General features: G+C 36.0%; 1 protein-coding gene across 1 annotated transcript in view; it reads right to left on the bottom strand.

Annotated features, from left to right (window-relative positions):
- Window positions 1-608: 608 nt before the first annotated feature.
- Window positions 609-27,598, bottom strand: part of LOC150100916 (uncharacterized) — a 39,216-nt gene continuing 12,226 nt past the window's right edge. Inside the window, exons 2-4 of the mRNA XM_090401078.1 lie at window positions 26,948-27,033; window positions 1,377-1,506; window positions 609-1,230 (exon numbers count right to left, since the gene is read on the bottom strand). Of these exons, the coding sequence (XP_090257204.1) occupies window positions 1,078-1,230; window positions 1,377-1,506; window positions 26,948-26,997 (333 nt within the window). The 5' untranslated portion in view covers window positions 26,998-27,033 and the 3' untranslated portion in view covers window positions 609-1,077. The remainder of the gene's footprint in view (window positions 1,231-1,376; window positions 1,507-26,947; window positions 27,034-27,598) is intronic.

Genomic DNA, 27,598 nt, shown 5'->3' with positions numbered 1-27,598 from the left:
TGGACATATTTCATATTGAAATATTCTCTGCGCTTAGTTTTCCGTAAGCACTGTACATTAATTCCCTACGTTCTTAGGAAATTTGTAACTTTTGTCAAAAAAGTATTGAAGTTTAATTTGTACGAAATTTATAACATATTTTTGTGTAATATAATTTATTAGTATGCTGCAATAAATTTATTTTCAATTTGCTGCAGTTTTGAAAATTTTTTCATATACAGGTAAAAATGTAGTTCATCCTTAGCTTTTGAAGCTAAGGATGAACTACATTTGAAGCTAAGGAAATACCATTAAAATACACCAGTGTATTTTAATTGTATTTATTAATATATTCCATTTCAACAGTACTAAAATCTGAACTAAATCAGTTCTACAATACGAACCGCATTATATATTTATAAGGATGACTTGTTTATGAATCATGTATGATTTTATATAAGCAATTAACAGTAATTATATTTTTCAGAGATTCTGGAAACTTAAATTAGTTTTTCGCATTTTGGTAAAAAAATTGTCGTAATAAAAGGAGTTGCATTCAAAAGCAAATTATCATTCATTTTTACACTTGATGAACAGTGTTATCTTATTTTCACAATAAATATACAGTATTGAAATAGTTGTTTGTTGTGTGCTCACAGGGCATTTTATTGAATGTAACTGAGATATATATACAATAACAACAATATATAAATAGAAAGACAGCATACTGTGTGTGTGTGTGTGTGTGTGTGTGTGTGTGTGTGTGTGTGTGTGTGTGTGTGTGTGTGTGTGTGTGTGTGTGTGTGTGTGTGTGTGTGTGTGTGCGTGCGTGCGCAGAAGATATTTATTATTATTCGGCCCTCCTTGCATGCGCTTTTCTAGATCAGTTTCCTGCACTTTATAGAGTGACGCATAAGAAAACAGCATATTTTGGAGATTCTGCCTCCAAAAAGGATTCTTGTCTCTCCCCCTCTCTCTCTCTGATGGTTTGGGTAAACTTAGGACGAAAGATATATATTTGTTTCGGGTAAAAAATGAGGACAGCTTAATGCACATAATTCCATAGGAATATGAAAGGAGTTAATAAATGACATGGTGTCATACATAACCAGTAGATTGAAGGCTGGCTATTGCCGCATCATAAGAAGGAGGACAAGCCTCACTGTCTTTTCTAATGACGGTGTCATAATCAGGTGGCGGTGGCTGTGAGATTAGTAACTGGTGAGCATCACTCCTCCTTGACTGACGACCCTATTTACGAAAAATAAATAAATAAAATAAAAATGAATAAATAGGATTAATATTCATATCTTTAAACATACTATGCTAAAAACAATGCTTGGATTAGCATAAGATATGAATGGGGGGGGGTTAGAAAAACAAACAAACAAACTTACTTGTTGCTGTTGTGGCCTCTGCTCAAAGGAGGTACCTAGTTCTACCATTGCCATAGTTCTAGACTGAAGTTTCTTCTGGCAGCAGTAACATAACAAGAAGAGAAATAAAGTGCTCCCTCCGAAAAGAGCTCTAAATGGAAAATATAAATAGTAATGCCGCTTCGTTCTCATCTTTAATATTGATTAGTATTCATATTTATCATTATAGCCACAAGAAAGGAGAAATACTTTGATTGTATTCTTGTAATGCCTGGGAACTTGCATTATTTGTATCACATTATATTTTTACATGAGTTAGGAAGAACATGTAACTTAAGTTTATAACGGAGGTCTTTTGGAGTAAATCAATAAATAAAAATAAAATTATTATTTATACGACTATTTTAGCCTGTTTTCGTTTAGGAGTGTCCCTTATTTTAAATACATTTGCGTTTTACTCAAGAATTTTTAGGGCATTATAAGTGTATCTTAGAGGTAAATATATGCAGACTAATAGAGGAAGAAATTTTGCACATGCCTTGTTTGGATGTTAGAATGTTATGGGGATGTTATAGGCTGTTATGGGGGGGGTAGGAACCGTGAGGGGGTGTTTAAGGCAAGGTGGGGAGATTAAATTTGAAAACCTGGGTTTTTAAAAATAATATATATACAGGGTGTTCGGGATAAATTTGACATATTTATAATTAATTATATTTTTCCGTAAGTTACATGTATTAACACACACTTCTCTTCATTTAAAAGTTTGGACCCTTCTTCATTCATATACAAGATGTCAGAAAGGATGGATAGCTGGAACCCACCTGAATCATGGAAGAGAATAACTTGTATCATGATGATTCGTGCCCGCCATCAAAATAAGGATATTACGACTGCTGCCCAATGCTCCCTGAATACAGTAAAAACAATCAGGCATGAACTAGAGACTTGCAATGGTGACTACGAGGATGTAGCAAGAAGAAAGATCCCTAGCAGACGATCTGATTGCGTTCGTACAGCAGAATTCCTCGCAAATCTGCAGGAACAGGTGTTGAAGAACCCTGGCATTGGAATTCGGGCTTTGTTCGTGGAGTTGCTAACTGTAGTCAAGCCCTGGATAACAAGGGTAGCCAATGGTAGGCCGTATGTATGGCAGCAGGATTCGGCGCCTTGCCACACCTCTGGGAAAAGTCAAAAATGGTTGTCTGAAAATTTCTACGACTTCACCAGTCCAAATGTTTGGCCTCCAAACTCCCCAGACCTTAACCCCATGGATTATTTTGTATGGGGCGCAGTTGAAAAAGACACCAATCGCACTTCCAGTAATACAAAAGCCCAGTTAATGGATAAAATTAAAACAGTTTTTGCGGCCCTTCCCAGGGAGACTGTAGCATCAGCTTGTTCGAGGTTCCGAAGCAGAATTGAAGCTGTGATCGATGCTAATGGTGGTTATTTTGAGTAAATCTTGTTGATAGTATTGTAATTAACTCTGCCTGTAATGTTTTTTTGTCAATTCATTAAATTTAATAGATACAAAGAAGATTTTCTTTTTCCTTACGAAACTGTCAAATTTATCCCGAACACCCTGTATATGTTACGGTAATTATTAATAATAACTGGATTTATCACTTAAACCGTAACACATATATATATATATGTGTGTGTGTGTGTGTGTGTGTGTGTGTGTGTGTGTGTTACGGTTAAAGTGATAAATCCAGTTATTATTAATAATTACCGTTTATTATTAATAATAAACGGTAATTATTAATTGAATTGAATGGGTTAAAGTGAATAATTTACGATAATTAATCACTTTAGCCGGTTAAAGTGAATAATATTCCTAGAGGAGTCTGGTACATGTAATAAAAACATTTATAGGTTTTATATATAGGTTTCATTCTCAATAGAAATTATAACAGCTTAGGTTAGGTTAGGTTAGTTTATAATGAAAAAAGTAAGGAAAGTACTTCTTTTGTACTCAATGAAATCAGAAATCATTATAACCTAATCTAACCTAACCTTTATCGGTTAGAAATCATTATAAACTAACCTAACCTAAACTAACATAACCTTTATTGGTTATGTTAATTTAAGTTAGGTTATAATGAAAAAAGTAAGGAAAGTACTTCTTTTGCACTCAATGAAATCAGAAATCATTATAAACTAACCTGGATGTCGCATGTCGAACCAGAGTGTAGTCGTATTTTGTCGTGGGCAGATTAATGGAGATGAAAGATAAACGTTGTTGTGGACCGAGCTTAATGATTGCAGGCAGATAAATGGGGATAACAAACAAATAAAAGTTGTTGGTATATGAATGGGGATAATAGATAAACGACGTTGCTGTACCTCTTTCCTCATCGATGGAGATAAACACTCATCAGTTCCTCTCTGATTTATCTAAAATCCCCATTCATCTGCCCAAAACAACTGTTATTTGTTATCCCCATTTATCTGCCCGCAAGTATTAAGCTCGGCCCAACAGTGTTTATCTTTTATCCCCATTAATCTGCACACGACAAACTACGACTACACTCTGGTTCGACATGTGACATCCACGTTAGTTTAGGTTAGGTTAGTTTACAATGATTTCTGATTTCATTGAGTGCAAAAGAAGTACTTTCCTTACTTTTTTCATTATAAACTAACCTAACCTAACCTAACCAATAAAGGTTAGGTTAGGCTAGTTTATAATGATTTCCAACCGATAAAGGTTAGGTTTGGTTAGTTTAGGTTGGTTTATAATGATTTCTGATTTCATTGAGTGCAAAAGAAATACTTTCCTTACTTTTTTCATTATAAACTAACCTAACCTAACCTAAGCTGTTAAAATGTCGTCACATTTTATATATATATATATATATATATTATTATTATTATTATTATTATTATTATTATATTTAATGGGGCTTCTTTGGGAAAGGGAAGGGTTTTATGGGAGACAGGGGCGGGGGAGAGCGTTAACGGAGTGTGAACCATTTCGACCGTGCATCGTCATCGGAACATTTCGGGATAAGTATAGGGATGGGGTGCTGTATTTTAAGTGGTTAAAATAAAAAAACCATAAAAATAAAAAAAAATATTTTTCCTAATCAGTAACTAATTTATTAATAAATAAATGTACATATTAAAAAATTACTTTATTAAAAATTTTCACCCTCACCACGAACAAACACCAATAATATCGCGCAAGCATACGATACTGCTCAAACAATCAGTGTATCGTATGCTTGCGCTCGTTATTTGCGCACGTTACAAGTCGGAATGACTTGTAACGTGCAATCACAAGCGCAAACGAATATCGGCGACACTGACTGCGATTGGTCGAACGTGATAATATCGACACTGCGTTAGAATGCAGTGTATTTGTTTCGTAATCTAAAGCGTTAATCGTACAATTCCAATTATTAACTATTCAATCACTGTCGAAACATAAGCTGTAACCTTTAACATGTTGTAAGCATTGTTATTATTTATAAACACATACAAAATTTAAATTTTTCATTTTTTCCTTGGGGGGGGGGTGATGCAGTGTCGCAGTGCTTATGCACGGGCCGCGACTGGTATCTGCCCTAGAAGGACTTCTGTTATCGCTTATTGGTCGGAGTCGTGACCTAGTTTTTATGTTGTGGAGCTTCCAACACTCGGAAATTAGGTATGGGTTGGTGGACGTTGATTGAGTTTTCGTCACATTTTATGATAGGAATCCCCACGGTTCCTACCCTCCCCCTATAACGGCCTAGCAGCAGAAGTATGGAGAATGACATCCTAACATCCAAACAAGGTATGTGCAAAATTTCTTCCTCTATTAGTCTGCATATATTTACCTCTTAGATACACTTATAATGCCCTAAAACGTTTTGAGTAAAAAGCCAATGTATTTAAAATAAGGGACACTCCTAAACGAAAACAGGCTAAAATAGCCGTATAAATAATAAGTTTTTTAAGAGGAGTAACATGGGAATTTTCCCATAAACAATACCTAAAAATAAAATAATTCTAATTAAAAATTTCATATGAACATAATTTAATACTGAATGATTTCAGACATATGACAGTTTTAATTATTTAAAAAATTGCTATGGGTTATAATTATGAAAAATAAGAATACGCAGACACATACCTGATAAAGTATTTATCGAATAATTTACTATTCATGTTGGAAGCTTAACGGAGTGAAACAGCACTGAGAAAGGATTAAACTATTATTTAATTCTTCCAGTATTTCGTCTCAGTCGTTGAGACACCGTCAGAGAGTACAATATGGGAACTTGTAACACACACACACACACACACACACACAAAGGCAACACAAAACTAGTGAAACACGTGGACGAAAGGCTAGAGTCCTAAGTGGGCACCTGTTGGCGGCGTGGAATGTAAACTGGGATCTCCAAGTATTAGTGTTTTCCATATTTTGGAAATTTCATGCAACTATATTTATTTAAATTAAGCTGATTGCTGAGAGCATCTGCAGATTTCAAAAATAGTCTTTCTCTTCTAAATTTACTGTGATGGTGCATTTCTCTTTTTCCAACTGATTTTATGAGCCGTATCTAAAACATGGTCCACAAGACCCGATTGACCACAGTCATTACTGCAGATGCATTTTTTGTGTTCTTTCTTCCATACAGATGTTGGCTGATCTTCCTTTTTGTTCATAGTAGGCGCCAACTCGCAGGAACAGGGCACTTTATACACTCAGGCTCAGAGAGAGAGAAGCGAACTGATCTTTAATAGAATGTATAAGGGTAACAAGCTTTCGGCGGGGCTTGAAACCGTGAAAAGATTGTATTTTTTTAAGACAGGCTAGTTCTCTGAAGTGCCTTGGACATAGGGGACGATGATAGCATTACTAAAATTTTTCCGAAAAGAATGTCGAGGATTGGGGAAGGATCGATTATTATAATTTTATTTTATTTTACTTTATTTATATTTATTTTTCTTTTTTGATACTGTTGGAATTGTAGCCATTAGAATAGAAGGTGTGATATACGTAATTAAATTCTGGCGAGGAATCATTAGAACAATGGTTATAGGCTCTGGGAAAGTTTGTGAATGTATCTACCTGTGTAGATATATTCACAATCTTTATATACTGTGTAAATATAAATATACTGAAAAGGTCAGGTTACCATTGGGGCAGGCGTGTTACCAAGGTATCAGAAAGGCTAAACTATTATTAGTTTCTTTTTCCATGGTAAACTGGATTCTAGGGTGAAGACTGTTCAGGGGAGAGAGGAAATAGTCTAATGTGTCTGGGCCATGAGGCTAAATGGAGAATACATTATCCACATATCGTAACCAGATAGAAGGTTTGAGAGGGACTGAGTCAAGAACTTGTTTTTCAAAATGTTTCATAAAAAACTGGAAAAGGGAGTGAGAGAGGAGAACCCATAGAGGTACCCTCTTATCTGGTTATAAATTTTGTGCTTCCAGAGAAATATCCAGAATGGATGGATAGTAAAGGAAAACAGATCGGTAATATTAGGAGGAAAAACTTTCTTCATAAGGTGTCGTTTAAAGGAATGCTGGTGAACAGTGAGGTGATATCAAAGCTAAAAAATATCTGTATTATTAACGTTAAATTCTCAACAGAGGTCTTAAAATGGATGGTTTTTTATATAGGAAATGATATGACCAGTGGAGGGGGGAGGGCTTGTTAACTGTTTCCCTAATTTATAGAGGAACCATACTATATGTCTATATGTCTTGAGGAGGGGGGGGGGGAATTGGGTTTTCGTTTTTTTTTTTTTGTTTTTTTTTTGTAAACCTGGTAATTTTTGGTATTTCTGGGAGAAACATGAGTTTCTCTCAAAGTTCCTCTACTAGTCTCAAAAATGCAACTTCGGCCTTTATATACGATGCACTGCATCCATTCATTGCACGAAGATCACACACAACCTTGAAACACAACTTAGAATATTAGGATACATACTCATTGTAATCAATGTTACGATGATTGCAACATTTCTATATCTGACTTTTTTTTTTGCTGAATTCAGTATAATTTCTAATACTGAATATACTGCATGAGGTGTCGAATTCCGGATTTTGCGATGGTCTCTGAATACCAGCGAACTTTTCAAGATTAAGGATTTTCGAGTTGAAGTGTTTAGCAGATTCCAAAAATTTGCGAGGGACCAGCTCCGGGCGTTTGTAACTCATCTGAGTGTGCAGTTTTAAACATGATGCAGCTGAACGAGAACTTATTATTGCTGAGGTACAGAGGGGTCCTCAAATAAATATACCAAGGTGTTTTTGTACATCTTGGTGTCCCACAAACGAGAATGTATAAAACATTATATGAAGAAAGTATCTATGTATACACGTACAGTGTTAGCACACGGAATCTGAGGATCAGGCTCAGGGGTTGGAATTCTTAATAATTGGCTGAATGCTAGTCGCTGATTGTATCGTTACATCTTGTTCTGTTATAAAATAGTTCACAGCGACGGTGTCAGTAACTTGCAGTTCAGATGTTTGATCTGAAACAAATCCTCATGCTACTGTGGAAAATAATTTGCAATATTGCTTCAGTGTCTGGTGTGGCATCTTCTACGACCAGTTCATTGGTCTGTTTTCAAAAGCAGTTTTAGAAGTGACATTTTATAGTATTTTTAAAAGAATAATTGCCACTACTGTTAGGTGATGTACCTTTGGCTACGCTGCACAGTTATGTATTGTAATGATATATATTTCACTGCATTTTTTATTATTTTTTTTTTTGCGTGTAGTGACACCGAATCTCAACGATCGTTCCCTTGGCCAGTAAATCGACCAAGGAGTCCTTTATATCTGAAGACCTGAGATATACATTCATTCACATTTTGGATGCAATTAATGAACTAATGGGAGCTACGTGCATCATAAACATGCGAGCTGCACGTGTTTTGAAGTCAAAGGTGGTATTTTTGAGAATTCATTCTAAATTATTGGCTAAGTACTATACCACTAATTACTTTTTATGTCAATCCCACTCACAAACAATTAATCCTCTATAGTAGATTTAAGTACGAATTGCAGACCAATAATAAATACTTCTGTGTAGCTCAGTGGATGTGGCGCTTGACCGCACGAAGGAAGACTTGGTTTCAAGTCTAGTCGGCGACTAGAGGAAATTTTTCTAAGCCTTTTTTCGACCGGTTCCCGAGTTAGTCGATCTCTGGCACGGGCAAGCGGGTTTTTCCTCCCGGAAACTAGGGTTTATCGTTCTGTAAGCTCAAGAAAATCGACCGTAGAACCCACATTATTTTTTCAGACATTAAATATATTGTGTTAGGGTTAGGGACCACGATATGGCGGCATATTTGAGCCGTCTCTCTTCACTGTGTACCGCTTAATTAGTGATAGCCTTGGGCCATCTATCTCTGATTGGTACCAGTGGAGATTGAACTGCCCACTCAGTCTCCAAAAGTTAGATAGGGCTAAATGACCTCGCCTACTCCCCGTATACGGGAATAAAAAGGCGTTAGCTGATTTTTTTTTTTTAATACTTCTGAAAAGTCCTTTCTAGAAACCAAAGATCCTGTTAGTATTAGATACCAAGAGATGGCAGCACTTGCTTCGAGCCCTCAGGGCCTCGAAATTAAGGTTGATATTCTCAGACCAAGACCTGTGTAGCTCAGTGGAAGGGGTAGTGACACATCCAGGGGAGACAAGGGGCCCGTTTTCCCAAAAGAAAAAGGGAAAAAACGCTAGAAAAAATTTCCAAAAAAATCTTTTCCTAATTAAAATTCAATTTTTTATTTATGTTGTGTCGTGTCTTCTATTTCTATGCTACTTATGAATTAGCGGTCACATAAGGTGGGAATACCCTATGGCTCTCGGGAATCACGGCTGCTGTGAACGCAAGGCGAACGAGGTAGTGCTCGGGGGGGACCGAGCGCTACTTCGTTTTCCCGAGCCGGGCCAGAGGAGATCACGGGTATTATATATTGGCGATCACTGCAGATGCTCAGTCATAGGTCGTATGCAATGCGTAGCGTGTATTCTAAAATCGTTTACTCAACTCGGCCCTCCCCCCAAGATTAAATCCTGAGTGCACCACTGGCAAGGGGTGCTTGCATCCTCTGCGCTAGGTTGCATGAAGACAGACTTAAGTTCAAGTCTAGACGCCAACTGGAGGAACTTATTCTAAGCCTTTTTTCAAAAAGTTCCTGAGATAGTTGATCTGTGGCACAGACAGGCGGGTTTTTCGTCCCGTAAACACAAGAAAATCGACCGCAGTATTTCAGACAGTAACATATCCTGTTAGTGTTAGGTACCGAGAGGTGGCAGCACTTGTTTTCCCGTCTCTTCATTGGTTGCCCCTTATAATTAGTGATGGTCATAGGCCAGCTATCTCTGATTGGCTAGCGGTGGCGATTGAACTGCCCATTCAGTCTCCAAAAGCTAGATAAGGTTAAAAGGCCTCGCTACTCTCTCTATAAGGGAATAAAGGCGTTAGCTGATTTATTTTTAACTGATTTAGTCTCAAAGCAGAAAACAGTCTACCACCTTACTTCTTGAAAAACCCCAAGAAGAGCAGAATATATTTCTGTAATTCACATTTTCTAGCTTAAATACATAGGCTGCACCCACTGAGTATCTTATACAAATATATAGCCATTTTAACCTGCTGTTTCGATATACAAAAAGTATGTAGCTTTTAAACAGGCCCCATTGACTACTCTGCTCGTCCTCTTGGTTTCGTTGTTTCAAAATGAAGAACACCGATACCTGAGACCTCAAATTCCTTGAATGAGCAAATTAGGGGTTCGTGCTATAAATTTCCTGTCAGAAACCATGATGTAACTTTTGAAAATTGCACTCAAATGAATTATGCTTTGAGAACCTTAGGAACACTACAGGTTAGTTCATTGAGTGCTATTTCAATATCATTAAGGTTTTGACGTCCATATCAAGTATCAATGGATTCTAGTTATGTGTTTGACTAAAACTGTTCTGGTTTCTTGCATCTTTTGAAACTGTTGAACAGGTCTTTGTTAGCGCATAAATCAGAAAATTGAAAAATTCTTTATGAAGAATTTTTCATTCTTGACTAGTGTAACCACGTGTCCACAAATCAAGAATAAAAACTTTAAAAAATTCTTGATTAGTGTATGTGCAGTTTTACTGCAACGTATCAACATCTCAGGAATTCTAACAAAAAAGTGGACCTTATGGGTCTCTTGTTATACAATTTGCATATGAAACAACATCATTGTTTCACATGTGAAATGCAGCACTTTTGTCATTTATATGTACATGAAGTCACTATTCAATTATCAGAGCATTTCAGTGATATATTTGTATATGTTATTTACACTCGAATAGCGCAATCATTGCCACTGTTCTGTTTTAGAGACGTCAAAACATTTTTATATCTTTTTTTTTTTTCACCAAAAATTTCAACGTATATTATGTAGCAACTTTTATGACCGACCCTTGCTGCTCTTTCGCTTTTTACAACTGTCATTTACAACTGTCATATTTCTGTTTTGCTCGTCGTTTTATAGCTGTTGTTAACTAATATCACGTGCCAATGGACTTGACTCGCCCTACTTCAAGGCTAGCCTGTCAAGGACATTTCTAATAGTAAATCTTTGGAGTCATAATAGTTGTTCTACTGTGGATTCCTATTGCTAATTCAGTAAATTTCTCTTCTTGTGTATGCCAGCGTTCCATAACCATCCGAAGGACTTTCAGGACAAGGGATGGAGGGAAATCTAAACTGGAAAAAATCTTTAAAAAAAGTTTATAGTAAATATGATTTTTAATGTAAAAATCGGAAAAATCAAGGTTTCAAAAATGAATAAACCTAAAGATAACATGTTCATTATTTAGGAAAATAAACTGCAAATTTAAAAGTTATCTAGGAAAAGAAACTACAGTTCAGAAGTTATAGGAAAAGGAACTACGACATAAACAGGGGCTCGTTGAATGGCAAGAAATAGGTCAAATCCGGAAGTCCTTAAAATCCATCATGATCTTATTTATTGATACCTTCTTTGAACATGTCTCAAAAGAGGTGAATACTTTCGTATTTCACTTTTCGATTTTTATACAAATCATCGAATTTTTCGCATGTGTTTCGTCAATTCTTCTTTTGGAATCTTGGCTACACTGGCTGAAGCATATGGCTTCTTCTTCGTGGAATGTACTTCAGAGCTATGAATGAATCCAAGTATGGAAATTCCATAGAAGTGTTTCGCAATACTTAAGTCGAGTTTTTTTTTTTTTCTTTAAAGCTAATTTTTGAACATGAGTCAACATTTTCTCTGAAATGCACTTCTGCTTTCTCTCGCTGTATCCATGGAACAAAAGTCCCGCACATGCTTATACCAAATTACATAATGCCAACTTGTGTAATTTGGGAAAGCTTGTGATTGTAGATTTAAGGCAACGCTAAAATATCAAGTGAGGAAATGATAAATCATAAAAAGATGCATTTCGCAATAGCATTTTTACACGGTGAGGTTATTAGTTAATCATACATCTGAATCTTCAGTGGATTAATATTTTGACAAACACTATACACAGTTCATTTATTTACACCTAAAATTCTATATCTTTATTGGAATGGTGCTTGCTAATTTTACTATACACAGTTCACTTACTCACTGATCTAAAATTCTATATCTTTCTCTGAATGGTGCTTGCTAATTTTACTACTAAAAATAGTCGAAAAAATTGAAAACCAAAATTGAGATGATCAACGATTTTTCTACAAGATCCAGCATATCAAGTTTCATTAAAATGCATTGATCCTGAGAGGAGTCACTATATGTGCACAGACAGCTAAAGTAAATATATTTAATCATTTTGCAAAAAAAAAAAAAAAAAAAAAAAACATTAGGTTAAAAATAACAAGAAAGATGTGCCTCTTAACGATCGGTTAACTGACCTATTCTGGAATATTTTTCATTTAATGAAAATTTATAAAAAAAGAATAGGTAAAGAAAGCTTTTTTATCTTTAACTTTTAGGCAATCGGCAGATTCATCCCTATTGATGAATTTAGAGGCATCGGGGCGAGAATGCACCAGACGCTGCTGCCATCTCGTTCTCTTAAAATCTAATAGTGTAAGTTCTATAGTTGATCTTTCTGAGTTGAGGGATTAAAATCCAAGTTTATGGGAGGGAAGCCCTATTTGCCTGTGCCAAAGATTCATTAATTTGGAAATTGACTGACGAAAGATCTAGAAAATACCCCATGTGATGGCACAGTAAAATGCCACAAGCTAATGCAAGCAAAAGTTAATAAAAAGAATTCTTATGTATTTTACATTCTAACAAGTTGGGCAAAGTTAATATCAAATTTGGAATATTTTTTCTTTCGATTAACACACACACACAAGCGCGCGTCCACAACATTTGCTGTAGGAAACGAATTACTTAAATTATGGACTTTAATAGTATAACAACAACGATGGGTTCTTTAGGGTAGCTCTCTCCAAGAGGGGCCAGATCAGATTAAAAATTGGACTACAACCTTCCTGGGGCTTGATGTATAACAGATGAAAATTTGGTGACCGTCAGTTCAATTGTTTTCCGGTTGTCTCAGATATACAGCTTGTTCTATTGGTATAGATGAGAAAAAATATTCGAGAAACAGTGTTTGCGAGTAAAACAGACAGGGATTAAAATTCAGTTCCTGTTCATTATGATTATTTTCTACCAAGATCCGTGGTTGAAACTCCTCAGTCAATATCCATTGACAGTTTCTGACTACTCTTATTACAAGACTCGTTCAGTGTCCAGAACCGTATAACTTCGTATAACACCGTATAACTTCGGTATTCCAGGTTGAATGTCATTCATTTTCTCACTTTCTTTTTGTACAGAAGTATTCATAAAATTTACAGTGAGAAATACGATTAGTGAAGAACTCAAAAAATATGGGGGGAGGGGCAACAAACGTCGTTTTTCTCCTTTTCTCCTCGTATAAGTATTGTCGCATCATTTAGTCGATTCGACCATATTTGTATAGCCATTTTGTTAAGTTTTTATGGTCCCCTGAGAATTTCTGAACAGTCGGATTAAATGGATGGGGAAAATTATTGGGAAATGATTGCTTCCTCTGCATATGCATATACGGACATATCACTCCCACTGATTTTGTGGAAATTTGAAACATAATAGCTTCTTAAGTTGTTTATAGTCTTCTGAGAATTGAGTTTCACAACAGTCAGGCAAAAGTAGAGGACTTTGAAGGAGGTGATAGAAAGCAAAATGCTGCACATACCTCTATATTTCGAATAGTTCAACTAACTTTGACCAATTATTCGTACTGATTTATTATACAAAAATAAATAAATAAACGAATAAGCGATATCACATGCGCTTTCGACATATCAATATGTCCCTTTACGACTGTTACTTAACAAACAAAAGGCAAAGAGATTTATTTTTGGCGAATGGAGAGAGAGAGAGAGAGAGAGAGAGAGAGAGAGAGAGAGAGAGATTGCGTTCACCAGGAGTGATGAAAATCACCTTCGTCCAAGGATAACGTCATAGCTTGTATGAAGTTGATAAAATGCGGCGTCATTGGTGCAGTGAACAATGTGCAGTATTGTGTTCTTCATATAATAGTAAATATTATTATTATGACTCCGACAGAAAAAAAAAATTAACATTGCTCTACGATTTTATGTAGAGCAATTGTAATGCTTTATTATTATTACGAGATTGGTTAACTCACCTTCACTCTCTCCGTCACGACGACACTCAAACACAGGTGTTTTTTACAATCGAAGGACGGAATTGTTCTTCTAATTGCATTACGGAGGCGCTCACCGGTAAAAAATATCCAAAATACGATTTAAATTATCAGTCGTTTTGTTGCTTCCGGAATTTCAAAGGGACAGTTACTCCACAAATAAAATAATATCAACCAAGCAGCTGCTTCTAAATTGCCGCTAACTTTCTCGTTATGTATCATATTGTTATTTGATCATCTTTATTCGAATACCAGTAAGCTTCGTCATGATATCTATTAGTGCATGAAACAGCTCGAGAATTATTAACCGATTTTGATGAAATCTAAGATTTCCAGACAAATAAAGATAACACATAACCAGAAAGTAAGAGCAGCAATTTAGAAGCAGCTGCTTGATTGATATTATATTAGTTGTGGAGTAACTGTCCCTTTGAAATTCCGGAAGTAACAAAACGACTGATAATATAAATCGTATTTTCGATATTCTTACTGGTAAGCGCCTCCATGTGCAATTGGAAGACAACTGACATCGCGTCCTTCGATTGTAAAAAAGCACCTGTGTTCGAGTCTCGTCGTCACGGAGGAATCATTATATGGGCATTTTTAATTGAAGGTGAGTTATCCGATCTCATGTCCGCTCGGTTAGCCTAGTGGCTTTGCGCTTCGCAACCATATGCCTGGGGAAGGAGTGTCCTAGGTTCGATTCCCGCCAACGACGTGAGGAGCTCAAGGATCTGCCATAGCCAAGTTAGCCAGTCTTGGGCATGGACAGCAGGGTTTTTCCCGCCAGTTTAGCTGAGGTTTTTCATCCCTCAAGCAGGCAAACCGGTCCGAGGACAAACACGAATTACAGTCAGGAATAATGACCCAGCCATAGGTCTGATTCGTCTGCCTATGCCGAGTGCGGATAAATTTTTTTTTTTTTTTTTGGGGGGGGGACTAGATGGTACCGTGAACTCTCGTATAAAGCGCTGTATCATCACATGGAATTTATTTATTTAGCCGATCTCATAAGGTGATTGCAAGGTTTTTCCTCTAGGAAACTCGAGTTTCTCATGTTGCATACAGGCAAATCGGCTATGACAGTGGTTCTCAAACAAAAGAGACAACACTGTCATCCCCCCCTCCCCTGCCGGTTTTATTTATCAAAATAGAAGTCATACTAATTTGACGTTTTATTCAGTTTATTTTGTATTTTCTACATAATTTAACAGTTTTTGACACAAAATAATTAAAGTATCACAATTAGGCATATTGTGATAAAAATTGCAATAAAAGATTGCAATAAAAAGTAGTTTTAACACTTGCAATTAACCAAAATATGTATTGAAATGAAACAATATTTAACTAACAAGTATTTAATTTTTCTCTGTACAAATAATCAAACATTTAAATATCAAAGTCTAATGTGATGGATGGGCCTGCTTTTAAGAACAAAGTTTATCAAAACGTGGTGTAATATCAGAAATTCATAGTTGCCAAAGCAGAAAAGCTTTTCTCGCATAAATAAGTTATTGCGAAAGGAACAAGGATCTTCAATGCTTTTTGACTCAAAGTTGGGAATTCCTTGCCAATATGTATCCAGAACTCTGACAAAGACAACTCCTTAAATTTACTTTTCAGTGAAGTATCACTAGTGAGATCGATGAGTTGTTCTTGTTCATTTACGTTCAGAGATGCTGGCCCAGGTGCATTTTCAGTTTTAATTTTTTAATTTACAATTTTAATTTTTATTTGTAGGAAAGTATGCTGCGTCCCCTTTCAAGCTATTCACCCCCTATCCCTGGGGGTCGCGCCTCACAGTTTGAGAACCACTGGGCTATGAGAACATACGCAGTTTATAGACAAAATATATTGTTGGTGGTGGCGTTGTGTGCTGATGCAATAGTGTCGTTGTGGTACTAGTAGAGTGAGGATTAAGTTGGGAAGACAGTTAATTGTGGATACTGGAGTAGAGTCCCCTCCCGTGATAGTCCTTGGAGTTGTCATTTAGTAATAATAACAGCAATATCTGAATGAGTCAAATACTCTCCTCATGCATATGCTGTACAATGTCTCTAAAGCTTTGGTTTTTTTTTTTTTTTTTTTAATGAAAATATTTCTCTCTCGCTTTCTTCTTGCAGCTTTAGTTTCACTAATCTGTAAGTGACAACTGACATGTTTACTAGTTTGATTACGAAGATATCATAATGGAATAGCGAAATACTCTTGTTCATACATAAAGCATGAAAGGGAAGACTTATCAGTTTCTTTGCGCAACAGATAACGTAGACTACCTTCGGTATTCACAATCAGAAGCCAATATCAACGGCAGCCATAATCATTATCAATATCAGATAATGATGATGTTAGTTCTGTAAGTGCCAAATTTGTAAATGCAACATACATATGTAGCTGAAGAAATAATCAAGCAGCTCATACAATTCCGATAAGAGATAGCATTCCTTTCTATACTCAGAACCGTATAGCAGTTGGCATAAGTGAAATGGATTAAATGCCTACGGAATCCAAAATTTATAGTTGTTTACACCATACCAAACCGAGTACGCCAATAAAAAATAATTATCACCTGATAGTTCATTGCCACACCAGATTAAATTTTGATACAGTTGAGCCTGTGATTAGACTTTAAAATATCACGAACTGAATTATATCGTCTTATGTGAATTCTAATATTTGTGAACCTGGTTGGGCGAATGGTTAGCGTGTCCGCTCTCCAGCCAAAAGGCTGCGGATTCGAATCCCACCATGGCCATCGATGTTTGTGATTGCCTTTAGGTAGGAGATCAATTTCTTCGCCCGGTATGAGACCACTGTCCCCTCTTGTTAGAGGCATGATGTGGCTTGAGAAAGTTCCATGTTCGATCTCGAGAGCAAAGTTTCCGACTATGTTAAAATAAATTTAAAAATACAAAATAATATATAAAATTGATTTCAAAAATTCTTAGTCCACCCATGGTACAAAATGTACTATAGGTTAGCAAAGAACCTTTCATGAGTGGGAGGAACATAAAAAAATTAATAGCAAAAAAAAAAAAATATATTAAAACAGGCAAAGGCAAGTACAATCATGCGACTAATTTTAAAGGGAAAATTGATGATTCGAAGAGCTTCTTGCATTCCCATTTCTGCAGTTAGCATCATCGAATAAGCGAAGATAAGATGCAATTAAAAATTTGTTTAGGAAAGCTTGCCAGTCTCTCAAGTTTTGGTAAACAAGTTTTTCATTGCATATTCACTCCTGGATAAGCGACTCAGTTTTACAACTATGGGTTCGAATCCCTAATATTTCCATTCCATAAATGGCATGAATGTGAGTTTTTATATGATTTTTATAGTCTGGTGTAAGACAGTCATCCTGCTACTGAAGTCCTGAAGCAGTTCCTGGATTATCTAACTTTTAGTCTACCTATCCACCGTACTAAAACTTAATGTGCTATAGGTTCACAGCTTTTATGGGTGAGATTTTCATTAAAAAAAAACCATTAAAAACAAAGAACTAAAACATACTGAGAAAACTGTATGAAGGAAACTGTTCTCTCAGAGAAATTTTTTGTTGTCTAAGAACCTGGGTATAATCCATATCAGTATTTTTCCAAAGAACCGGTGATCAGAAATTTGTTCCAAAGATCAAATTTTTTTCCTAGAACCGATGCTGGGCCGCGCAGCCCACAACCGGTAAATGATAAAAAAATTAATAATAATAAAATTAAAGGACTTTAATGTTTAACTGTTATTTATTCAAGTTAAATAGCATGCACATACTTATTGCCCTAACTGATATCAGATTCTATCAAAAAACATTAGGTATTTTAATTGGCATTACAAATCTACTTCTTTAATTCAGCAGACTACGTACGTTCGTATATGCATGCATACATGTATAAATATGGGATGGACAAGAAATTATACTAAGGGGGGGGGAACGGTCCCCAGCTATCTAAAATTTAAGCAATACTGATCTATGTAAAAAGATCAGGTTGAGAAAATTATTTTTTGCGAGAGAGAGAGAGAGAAAGGCTCAGCTTACAAAATTCAGTCCTATCTGAAAGAGTGAATTTTCTTCGAGACATTAAATTTAACTAGGGCATTATTATTTTTCGGTTACGAATCGTACAGTAAATGGACAATGAGTTAGTTGTACATATTATTGAGAGATGGGAGTATTTGAGCAGCGCATGGTCTGTGAAGAGAGAAGTTAGTGTACTATCAACAACAAAGCTGTGAATTTCTTCTCGATCATTCCTGATAGTATTATTATTATTATTATTATTACTATTATTACGGGCAACTCCAGGGAGTCATTAGACTCATCGAGGGAGGCCCCAAATCATATTCATCACAACTATTTGACATTCATACAGTATCTATCATACCTCGCCTTAAACTCATTCACTGTCACAGCATCCACCACAGACTCAGGGAGCGCATTCCACTCATTCACTACTCTAAAAGTAAAGAACCCAGCTCTAACACCTTTACTAACCACGCTTTTGCCCAGTTTCCATGGATGTCCCCTAGTCCTCCCACAACCAGCCCTGTTCTCAAAAATATCTTCTGAATTAATTTTATAGAAACCCTTCAGTAATTTGAATGTCTCAATCATATCTCCCCTCCTCCGCCTATCAACCAATTTTTGCAACCCACAAATCCTCAACCTGTTCTCATACGGTTCATTCCACAGACCTGCTATCATCTTGGTCACTCGTCTCTGGATCCTCTCCACCTCCTCCCCATCAAGAAGAAACCTAGGTGATCAAATCTGAGCACAGTAGTCTAGATGAGGTCTTATCAAGGCTCGATAGAGAGGAACAATAACCTGCTTGTCAACGTATTCTTCAGCAACCAAGTGATTTGATGAGCTGTTTTGGTCACTTTTGCAATGTGTCCCCTAAATTTCAATTCCTTATCTACCAACACTCCTAAATCTCGTGCCTCATCAATTTCCTGGAGCAGGGTTCCACCAATGCAGTAAACTGCCGCCAATCTTTTCACCCCAAAATGCATAACCTTACATTTTGCCACATTAAACTGACATCCATTCTCCTTAGCCCAGACCTCCAATCTATCCAAATCATCCTGCAAAAGTTTGACGTCATCTGCATTCACTATTGTCCTACCCAACTTCGCATCATTCGCAAACAAATGAACTGTTCCTCTCAGATCATTTCCTATATCATTTATGAACAAATTAAACAGCAGTGGTCCAAGAACAGATCCTTGTGGCACACCACTAGTCACAGGCCGTCTTGTGGACTCTACTCCCGAGTAAACCACTCTCTGATATCTCTCCGTCAACCACCCTCCTATCCATCTCACCAACCCTATGTCCATTCCCATATGCTGCAATTTACTGATTAGAATTCCATGTGGAATCCTGTCAAAGGCCTTGGCAAGGTCCAGTAGAATCACCGTAAACCCATTACCCTTATCCAGTTCAGCCGTCACTGTGTTATAATACGTGAACAAGTTACTGAGGCATGACCTACCCTTCACAAAACCATGCTGTCCCCGATACAGTATCCCATTTTCTTCTATCCAATCTTGTATTTTCCTCTTGACTATTTTCTCTAAGACCTTGACAATGATTCCTGATATGCTAATCGATCGGTAATTTACAACAGCAATCTTGGAACCACCTTTATGCAGTGGAACTATTTTCCCCTCTTTCCACCCGCTCGGGACTAACCCAGACCCGAGACTCAAATTAAACAAAATGGTCAAGGGTACTGACAATTCTTTAGCTGCTTCTCGTACAACACGAGCTGGTATACCATCCAATCCCACAGATGTATTGACATTGAGGTTATGCAATAGACTACTCACCTCCACTTCATTAACCACAATTCCCGTATAATCTACTGGTTTATTCGTTTCTGCAATGTCACCACCTGGATGATATACTTTTGCAAAGTGCTCACTCAGTAACTCAACTATCTCAACTGATTCAGTTACCTCCCTACCATCGGCATTCTTTAAAATCAATCTGCCATGTACATTTTCCCTTTTACTTGCTACATATCTAAAAAACTGTTTAGGATTCTCTTTAGCCTGCATGGCCAATGTTCTTTCGTAATCCTTTTTTGCTTTTCTTACCACACTCGTCACCCTTCTGGCCTGCGCTTTATACCGTTCATGTGCCTGCCGGTCACCCTTCTCCTTAAATTCCCTCCATAGTTGTTTCTTTTTTTGCAACTCAAGCTTAATGGTGTTATTCATCCATTTAACCCCTACTTGATTTATTATTCGGACTCTAGGTATACAGTCAGCCATTGCTTCATGCAAGCACTTCTTAACTACCTCCCATGCACTATCAACTTCTAGTCCTTGCAGTTGTACATGCCATGGCACTGAACCAATCAAACTCCTAAGCTTGTCATACTTTCCAGCCCGATAATTCCACATGTACCCTGTCTTAATTGAAAATTCTACACCTTTAGCCACCTCCCAAGTTAAGACCCTATGATCACTCTCACCGATTGGTGGCAATGTGGTCATATTTGTTACAGCCAAATCCTCAGATGTAATTACTAGGTCAAGCACTCTCTGACCCCTAGTATTTTCCATTACATGCTGTCGCAGATAGCTATCCCTTAATAACCGCATAAAATCCAGTTCCTTCCTCCCGTGTGTCCTCTCCTCACTCCAATCAATGCGACCATAGTTGAAATCTCCCATAATAATCACCCTCCTTCCACCCATTTCTTCTATTTGCTTGTGCATAATACTGTCACCACCATCTTTTCCATCACCTGGTCTATAGCAGCACCCAATTGTATATTTAGTTCTGCTAGCCACAATCTCACACCAAATGGCCTCAAATGTGCTCTTTTCTCTATCCTGCAATTCAACTTCTATTCTCCTTGGCTGGAGCTCATCAGCTATCATCAACAATATAGTTTGATTTGGTTGTAATTACGGCCGAAGCAACGATAGTTGCGTCTGTTAATTGTGTGTTCTCCGGTCAGTTCGTGTTGTGTGGGAGAGAAAAAAGCCTACCACCTTTGTATGAAACTTACTCATTTTCAGTCGAAAAATCGTTATAAACGTTCTGGCTTCTTAGACGGAATTCGAACTCAAGGATTCGGTTTTTTCCAACTATAAGACAAATATTATAAAAAGTACTCAGTGTTGAAATATCTTCAAGTTCTGTTTTTTTGCCTACTCATTTTCTTTTCTAAGAGGTATGATCAAATTTCCTGACTGACCGTTAGATGATGACGCTATCTAACTTAATAGTGTCATCGTCGTCTGTTGGTGAATTTATCCATTTATTTAAAAGTACTAGTTTGCGTTATGATAAGAAATAGCCTGCAAATTTAACGCGATGCATGCTGTGCTCTTAGAGATTTCCGCACCATAAATGACAGCCTTCAGAGAACAGCGCTTGTATATCAAGTGTTCTGCTTCGTATTTAGAATTTCTTCCAGAGGAACCTTCGATTGTGAAACTTGCTTTCAGATAATTTTCTTAGTTCCGAAAGACAGTGAAGGTTCATGTTAATTAATCGAGGAACACAACAGATTAAATACTAGGTATATCACAACAGTTGCATCTATTGAAAACAAGCAAAGAAGTCTAAACCAAATCCCCGCTTTGTCTGCGCAGGAATTTGGTCCAAAGATAAAAAAATTATTCTACACCCTCCTTATTCCCAAGATCTAGAATACTGCAATTTTTTTTATTTACAAAATTCAACTTGGCACTCAAAGGAGAAATATTTCATGACATCGTTCAGATTTTAAAAAAATGGCAAGACCTGTCCCATCTTTTATATAAAATGATGTCCAGTTTCTTTATCTAGTAAACGATCTAGTTAATGGTCGGTCCATGGAGATGGAAATTACTGGAGGCAAGATTTGGACTGTAAAGTGATATAATACAAGCATGCGATACTATTCATGTGGTCCTAAACCTTTCAGGTGTATCTCTGTTTATCAGAGATACACTTTTCAGATGTATCTCTGATAAACAGAGATACACTATACATAAACAGAGATGCACTATACATAAACAGAGATACACTATACATAAACTCAAGAGTCAAAAACGGTGCTGTGAACATTATCCAGTGGGATGTTAAGTATTTCATCACTTAGTTTAACGTCACGGTCTTCTCTTATTAATACATCTGCGCAACAGTGTCTACACTGCTATTATCAAACCCAAACGTGTTTTCCTGCAATGACTTTTGCTTCTTATACTTTCATTTTTCTTATGCTTTCATTATACTGATACATTTTTGCCTGTACTCTACCTGTAACTTTCAGAAATCATGCCGTAAATCTAATACAGGACTCGAAGTGTTTTTCCTCTCAGAAACTCGGGGTTTTCCTCTAGCAAAATAGTCAGCCCAAACAATTCAAACCAGCTTGTTTTTAATTGCTATTCTATTCTCTTTTTTAACAGTAGTTACTTCGATATGTTTAGGTTATAAGACATGACCGAAAAGCCTGTTGTTAATTTTTTATGTAAGTTTTTCTAGTGTTTTTTAATGATTTTCCTTATGTTTTATACACAAGTCTCTATCTTTCATGTCATCACATAGTATTCAAATTCCTTATAGAAAAATAGTAATTTTGAAACAGATTTTGAATAAATAAGTTTCTACATTATGGAGAAAACAATAAGAGGAAATGCTAATACTACTACTACTAATAATAATAATAATAACAATAATCATAATAATAAATAAATGGAGTAGGCGAGGCCGTTTTAGTTCTAATTTTTGGTGGTTGAGGAGGAAGTCAATCTCCGCCAATCAGACATACCTTAAACGACATCCGGTGAAAAGAATATGGGAAACAATTGCCGCTCTCAAGATCTCTTGTCGATTTTCTTGAGATGTAGGATTAAAAAATCAGAGTTTCCGTGTTATAATAATGCACAGCACTAATACACATGCTGGTGGCGTAAAATGATAATTAACATTTTTATCATGTTCTTGAATATAGCCTACTATTATTCGAACATTAGTTATTAAAATACTAGTTTAATAAACTTGGAAAATTTAAAATTTATCATAGCAAAATATAAATTCTGAGTGAGAAGCTGATTCCTTGAAAAGTTCTTCTAATCAAAAATCCTTTGATCGATGAGGATGCAGTAATTGGCCATAAAAAAATTTGTATTCCAGCGTCCACGTAGTTTACTTTCATGAACTTCAACATCCATCATAGCAACAGGTACGGAAATTTGAACATGAAAATTAATTTATTTGATTGTAAAGAGTTCCTCAAAGTTCCAGTAAAATGACTGCAGGAACCAATACTTTATTAAACTTACAAATGCTCCAGTAGTTTCGTGTGCCAACAGGTACACTTCATCAGGAGCGTGCTTATTTTGCATAAGAATAAATATTTAACGAACGCGTTTAAGCAATTATGTCAGCTGGTATTGTCTCGTTCTGCAATAAGATCAATGTCATAGCCAAGGTCTATAAGTGTGATGAATGAATAAGTGTGATTTTGATGAATGAAAACCAAATTGGTGCAGGATAGTGTCTTGGTTCTTATTTGCAATGAGAGAGAGAGAGAGAGAGAAGAATGTAAGGAATAATGACTGTCCTTTCAACTCTTGTTTAGTTGTCAATGTCTTGGGAAAGAGTTTGCAAAATCCTGTTGATCATCTTGCACCTATATTAACTAAAGGAAAGAGTATGCATGAAGTACTTTATTTCTCTTCCATATGTTGATGGAGACGTTGTATGCTTTTTCTCACAGTAGTTTGATTATATTTTATATACAGAGGATGTAATCAGCATTTCCTTTCTTTGTCTGTCTCTCGGTACATGTTTCTTACAAAACATGGAGGTTTACTTCATAGTATTAACTAAATCATTGCTTATGTAATTTAAAGAAGAAAGATAATCTTGCCAGATAAATCGTTTTTCCTTAAAAAGTATTTGCCACGAGCGAAAAAAAAAAAAACACCTCAGAAATATATTCGTATAATCTAACATTGCTCTGTACCATTGATTGGCGAGATTGGGTACCAAGAAGCGTACCTACTACAGCCAAAACTGTACACCTTAAGAAAGGTAAAAATGGACATTTTCAGATACTAATAATATTGAATAAGGATTCTTAATTAAAAACATACCTATTGCATATATCAAAAGGTGCACATAACGATAAATTAATTTATAATATGAAATGCTTTAAGCAGCGCATCGGACCATATCCCTACTGGCAAGGTGGGATATGGTTCGATGTCGGTGGATGGCTAGGTTGGTTATACAGAAAGTTTTGCAACTCTTGAAGTTTCCCACCAACATGTTCAGCAATCGTTGATGTATTTTCAAAACAGACGGATATTATTTGAATAATATAAGTTTGAACTTAATAATTCCTTATCTGGACATCAGGTACAATATTACTTCCCATAATGTAGTTCATATAAATTATTAACAACCTCAGCGATGATAAACTCTACTGCACATCTGAATTTGTATCCTTCAGTTCTAACTGCAGACTTAAAACTTTAAGCTATTTGTTCCTCTGTATGAAGCCATTTAAGTTGTTTACTTCGGGTTTTGAACAGTTTCTATTCCCTTCTTGTCCTTATCATTTGTTGTGCCAAACATATAAAGAGATTTGTTATATTCTCCTTTGTCCATTCGGTTCCCATTTCTTAGTTCTCCCGCAAGATGCTTGCAGAAATCAATCATATACCATATGGACATGATATTATTATACGATTTGAATTCCCGCTTAAACATTCACACATATGCCGCAGTAGAAAATAATACACATACCGGCCACTGAATTGGAAACCTTCATGCAGATATACGTAAACTTCACTCACACAGTTTATTTACAAAATACTTGGTAATGTGTTCTAGGCAACTATTTAAGAATGCTGCTGGTCAGTAATCGTTAATAGTGTTGATTAGAATAAAAAAAAAAAAAAAAAAAAAAAGGATCTCTTGAAGTTCGATTAAAGGCTTATTGTAGATGCCCGTCTGACTGGAGCCACGATTTTAAAAATAACAGAGCTGTCTGGTTTCTTAAAAGGTGAGATATCCCGGATGTGTAATCGCGGAAAAATAACCCACATTTCTCGTCTAAGAGGCGTAACTGTGGACCTAAGATGTTCTGTCAGAAACGACATCGCCGTTGCCGTTGTTTGTACGGACAAACAGAACTTCCTGTGTGCTGCAATTGACCAAAGCATTTAATGAAGACTGTTCCCAAACTATGCGAAGGGAATTGAAGAGCATCGGAATTAGTAGTCGCATGCCTATACGGAAACACGGCATTAAATAAAAATTTCTAATTCATTGGCCACTATGTGCATTCATTTTATCAATATTTCGTCTTACATATCATAAGGCATGATTAATGAGAGTGAAGAACACGGTAAGGAATTTGAACAATATATCAGTACAGCGCATGTGCCAAATTTGAATCCTCTGTGCAAGTAGTTGCGCGATTGTTATTTGGCTGAAATGGTAATTAAATTAATTAACAGAATACACGTTATTTAACAGAATTGTGTATAACAGTTTCCCAAACTTTGGGGATGGTAAGAAAGTCGTTTTGATTAAGGTTTGGTCTATGAAGTAGAGCTTCGGTACTTTCTTTGAATAGCCTTTTATTTGTACATAGATCTGTGTAAAAGCTTTGTGTTTTCCCATTAGATCCTATGGTCTGCGTTTTCATTTTCATGCTGTGCCAAGTTCAATTTGTGCGGTTTGATGAACTGGATGTAGTCTTGATGTTCAGAAATACGATTATAGACTGATCTTCCTGTTTGTCCGTAGTGTGACAGATTGCATGAACATGGGACTTGGTATACTCCAAGTATAGCATCATTGATGACAAATTGTCTTTTGGAGAGGGTAACAGATTATGAATTTGGTTAATGGGTTTGAAGGTAGCGATAAGCTGGTATTTTTTTTTTTTAATAATCTTTGCTACTTGTTCAGAGGTGCCTTTGATGTAAGGTGTGGGAGTCCTGTGGAGTTCTACATTTTCTTTTGGATGTTGTCTTAAAGTGATGTTAACTATTTTTTCCTTGTTATTGGGTTTAATCCATTTCGTAGAGCTGTTTGCTTGATGATTTCTGATTCCTGTTTACAGGATTTATTCTTCCCTTTGGAAGAATAAATCCTGTATGCTTTGGTCACCGAAGATTTGGACGTCATAAAATCCTTAGTGACCAGAGAGTATACCAAGTCCTCTATTCATGCAATCTGTCATACCACTGGCAAACAAGATGATCAGTTTATAAATGCATTTCTGAACATCCGGCTCATCAAATCGCACAAACAGGTCATGGCACAGCATGGAATTGAAAACATGGAATAGATATGAAAGGCTATTCAAAAAAAAAAAAAAGTATTGAAGCTCTATTTAATAGATCAAACCTTAATCGTAACGACTACCTTCCATCCCAAAAGTTTCGGAAATTGTTATACTCAATTCTGTTAAATATATTGTATTATAATAATTTAATTAATTATAATTTCAGCCCTATAATTTTAACTCAACAAACGTGCAACTCTGGTACACCGTGATTCAAATTTGTTACATACGCCGTTATATTGTTCAAATTCCTTACCGTTGTTCATCACTCTCACTGATGATGTCTTACGATACACGAAAATTTGTAAAATAAATATTTATTTTCTACTGTGGGCACACGTGTGAATGTTTAATTACGGAAACTCCACATGTCTCACTATGCAAGAAAAATCAATCCTTTTTTGTTTAACTGCGAAATCTAAAGTAACTATTTTCCAATCTAAAACAATCAAAGCGAACTTCCAACAGGGGGCGGTCTTTCTTTTAGTAAACACCACCTTTTAAAAGAGTACGAAATTTGCTTTATCGGTTGCATAGATAGTGATGATAAAAAGAAAACACAAGAATGAAAATGAAATTACTTACAGGAATATGATGAGAGACGAATTTCCGAACATGCCGGTACCACTATTCATTCCATCGGTGTCACGTGACGATACTAGGTGCTTGCCCTACAAGATAAGGTGAAGCATGTACTTTGATACACAACTGCTACCTGGTTCTTACTTATCCCTGTATATCAAAACCAGGAGAATTCATCTACAAAAATGTGAGATAAGAAAGACAACGAAACAAACTTAAGCCTAAAGAATTTTTTTTTTCTATTCACTGATTTCCATTTAACATTGTTTACTACTTGAGACATGAAATTTATTGCATAAAGTGAATGTGGTTCCTTATTGCTTTCTTTCTTTATTCCAAATCTTATTAATAAACAATTCATTTTGAGAAGTGCCTCCTACACAATGAAATAATTTTATCAATTCCGTGAAGTTACTTAAGTTATAATATCAAACTTTTTACTATTAAAAGATTCGTATAAATTTGTTTTTATAATTTCAGTAATTAAAATAATATTTGCACTATCACATTTTGAATTTCAGTAATTACAAATCATATTCATACTATCATATTTCGAAATCATAACAGAAGACAACACTTATTCCTTTGTATTCAACAGTTATCGTTTTTTTTTTTAATATAAATGTTTGAGATTTTAAAACCTTTAGGTGTGCT

This window comes from Typopeltis vanoorti, chromosome 12 (assembly GCF_054136105.1).
Source record: "Typopeltis vanoorti isolate ZY-2024b chromosome 12, IOZ_Tvanoo_1.0, whole genome shotgun sequence".
In the NCBI taxonomy this organism is placed as follows: Eukaryota; Metazoa; Arthropoda; class Arachnida; order Uropygi; family Thelyphonidae; genus Typopeltis; species Typopeltis vanoorti.
This window is presented reverse-complemented; position numbering and strand designations above follow the sequence as displayed.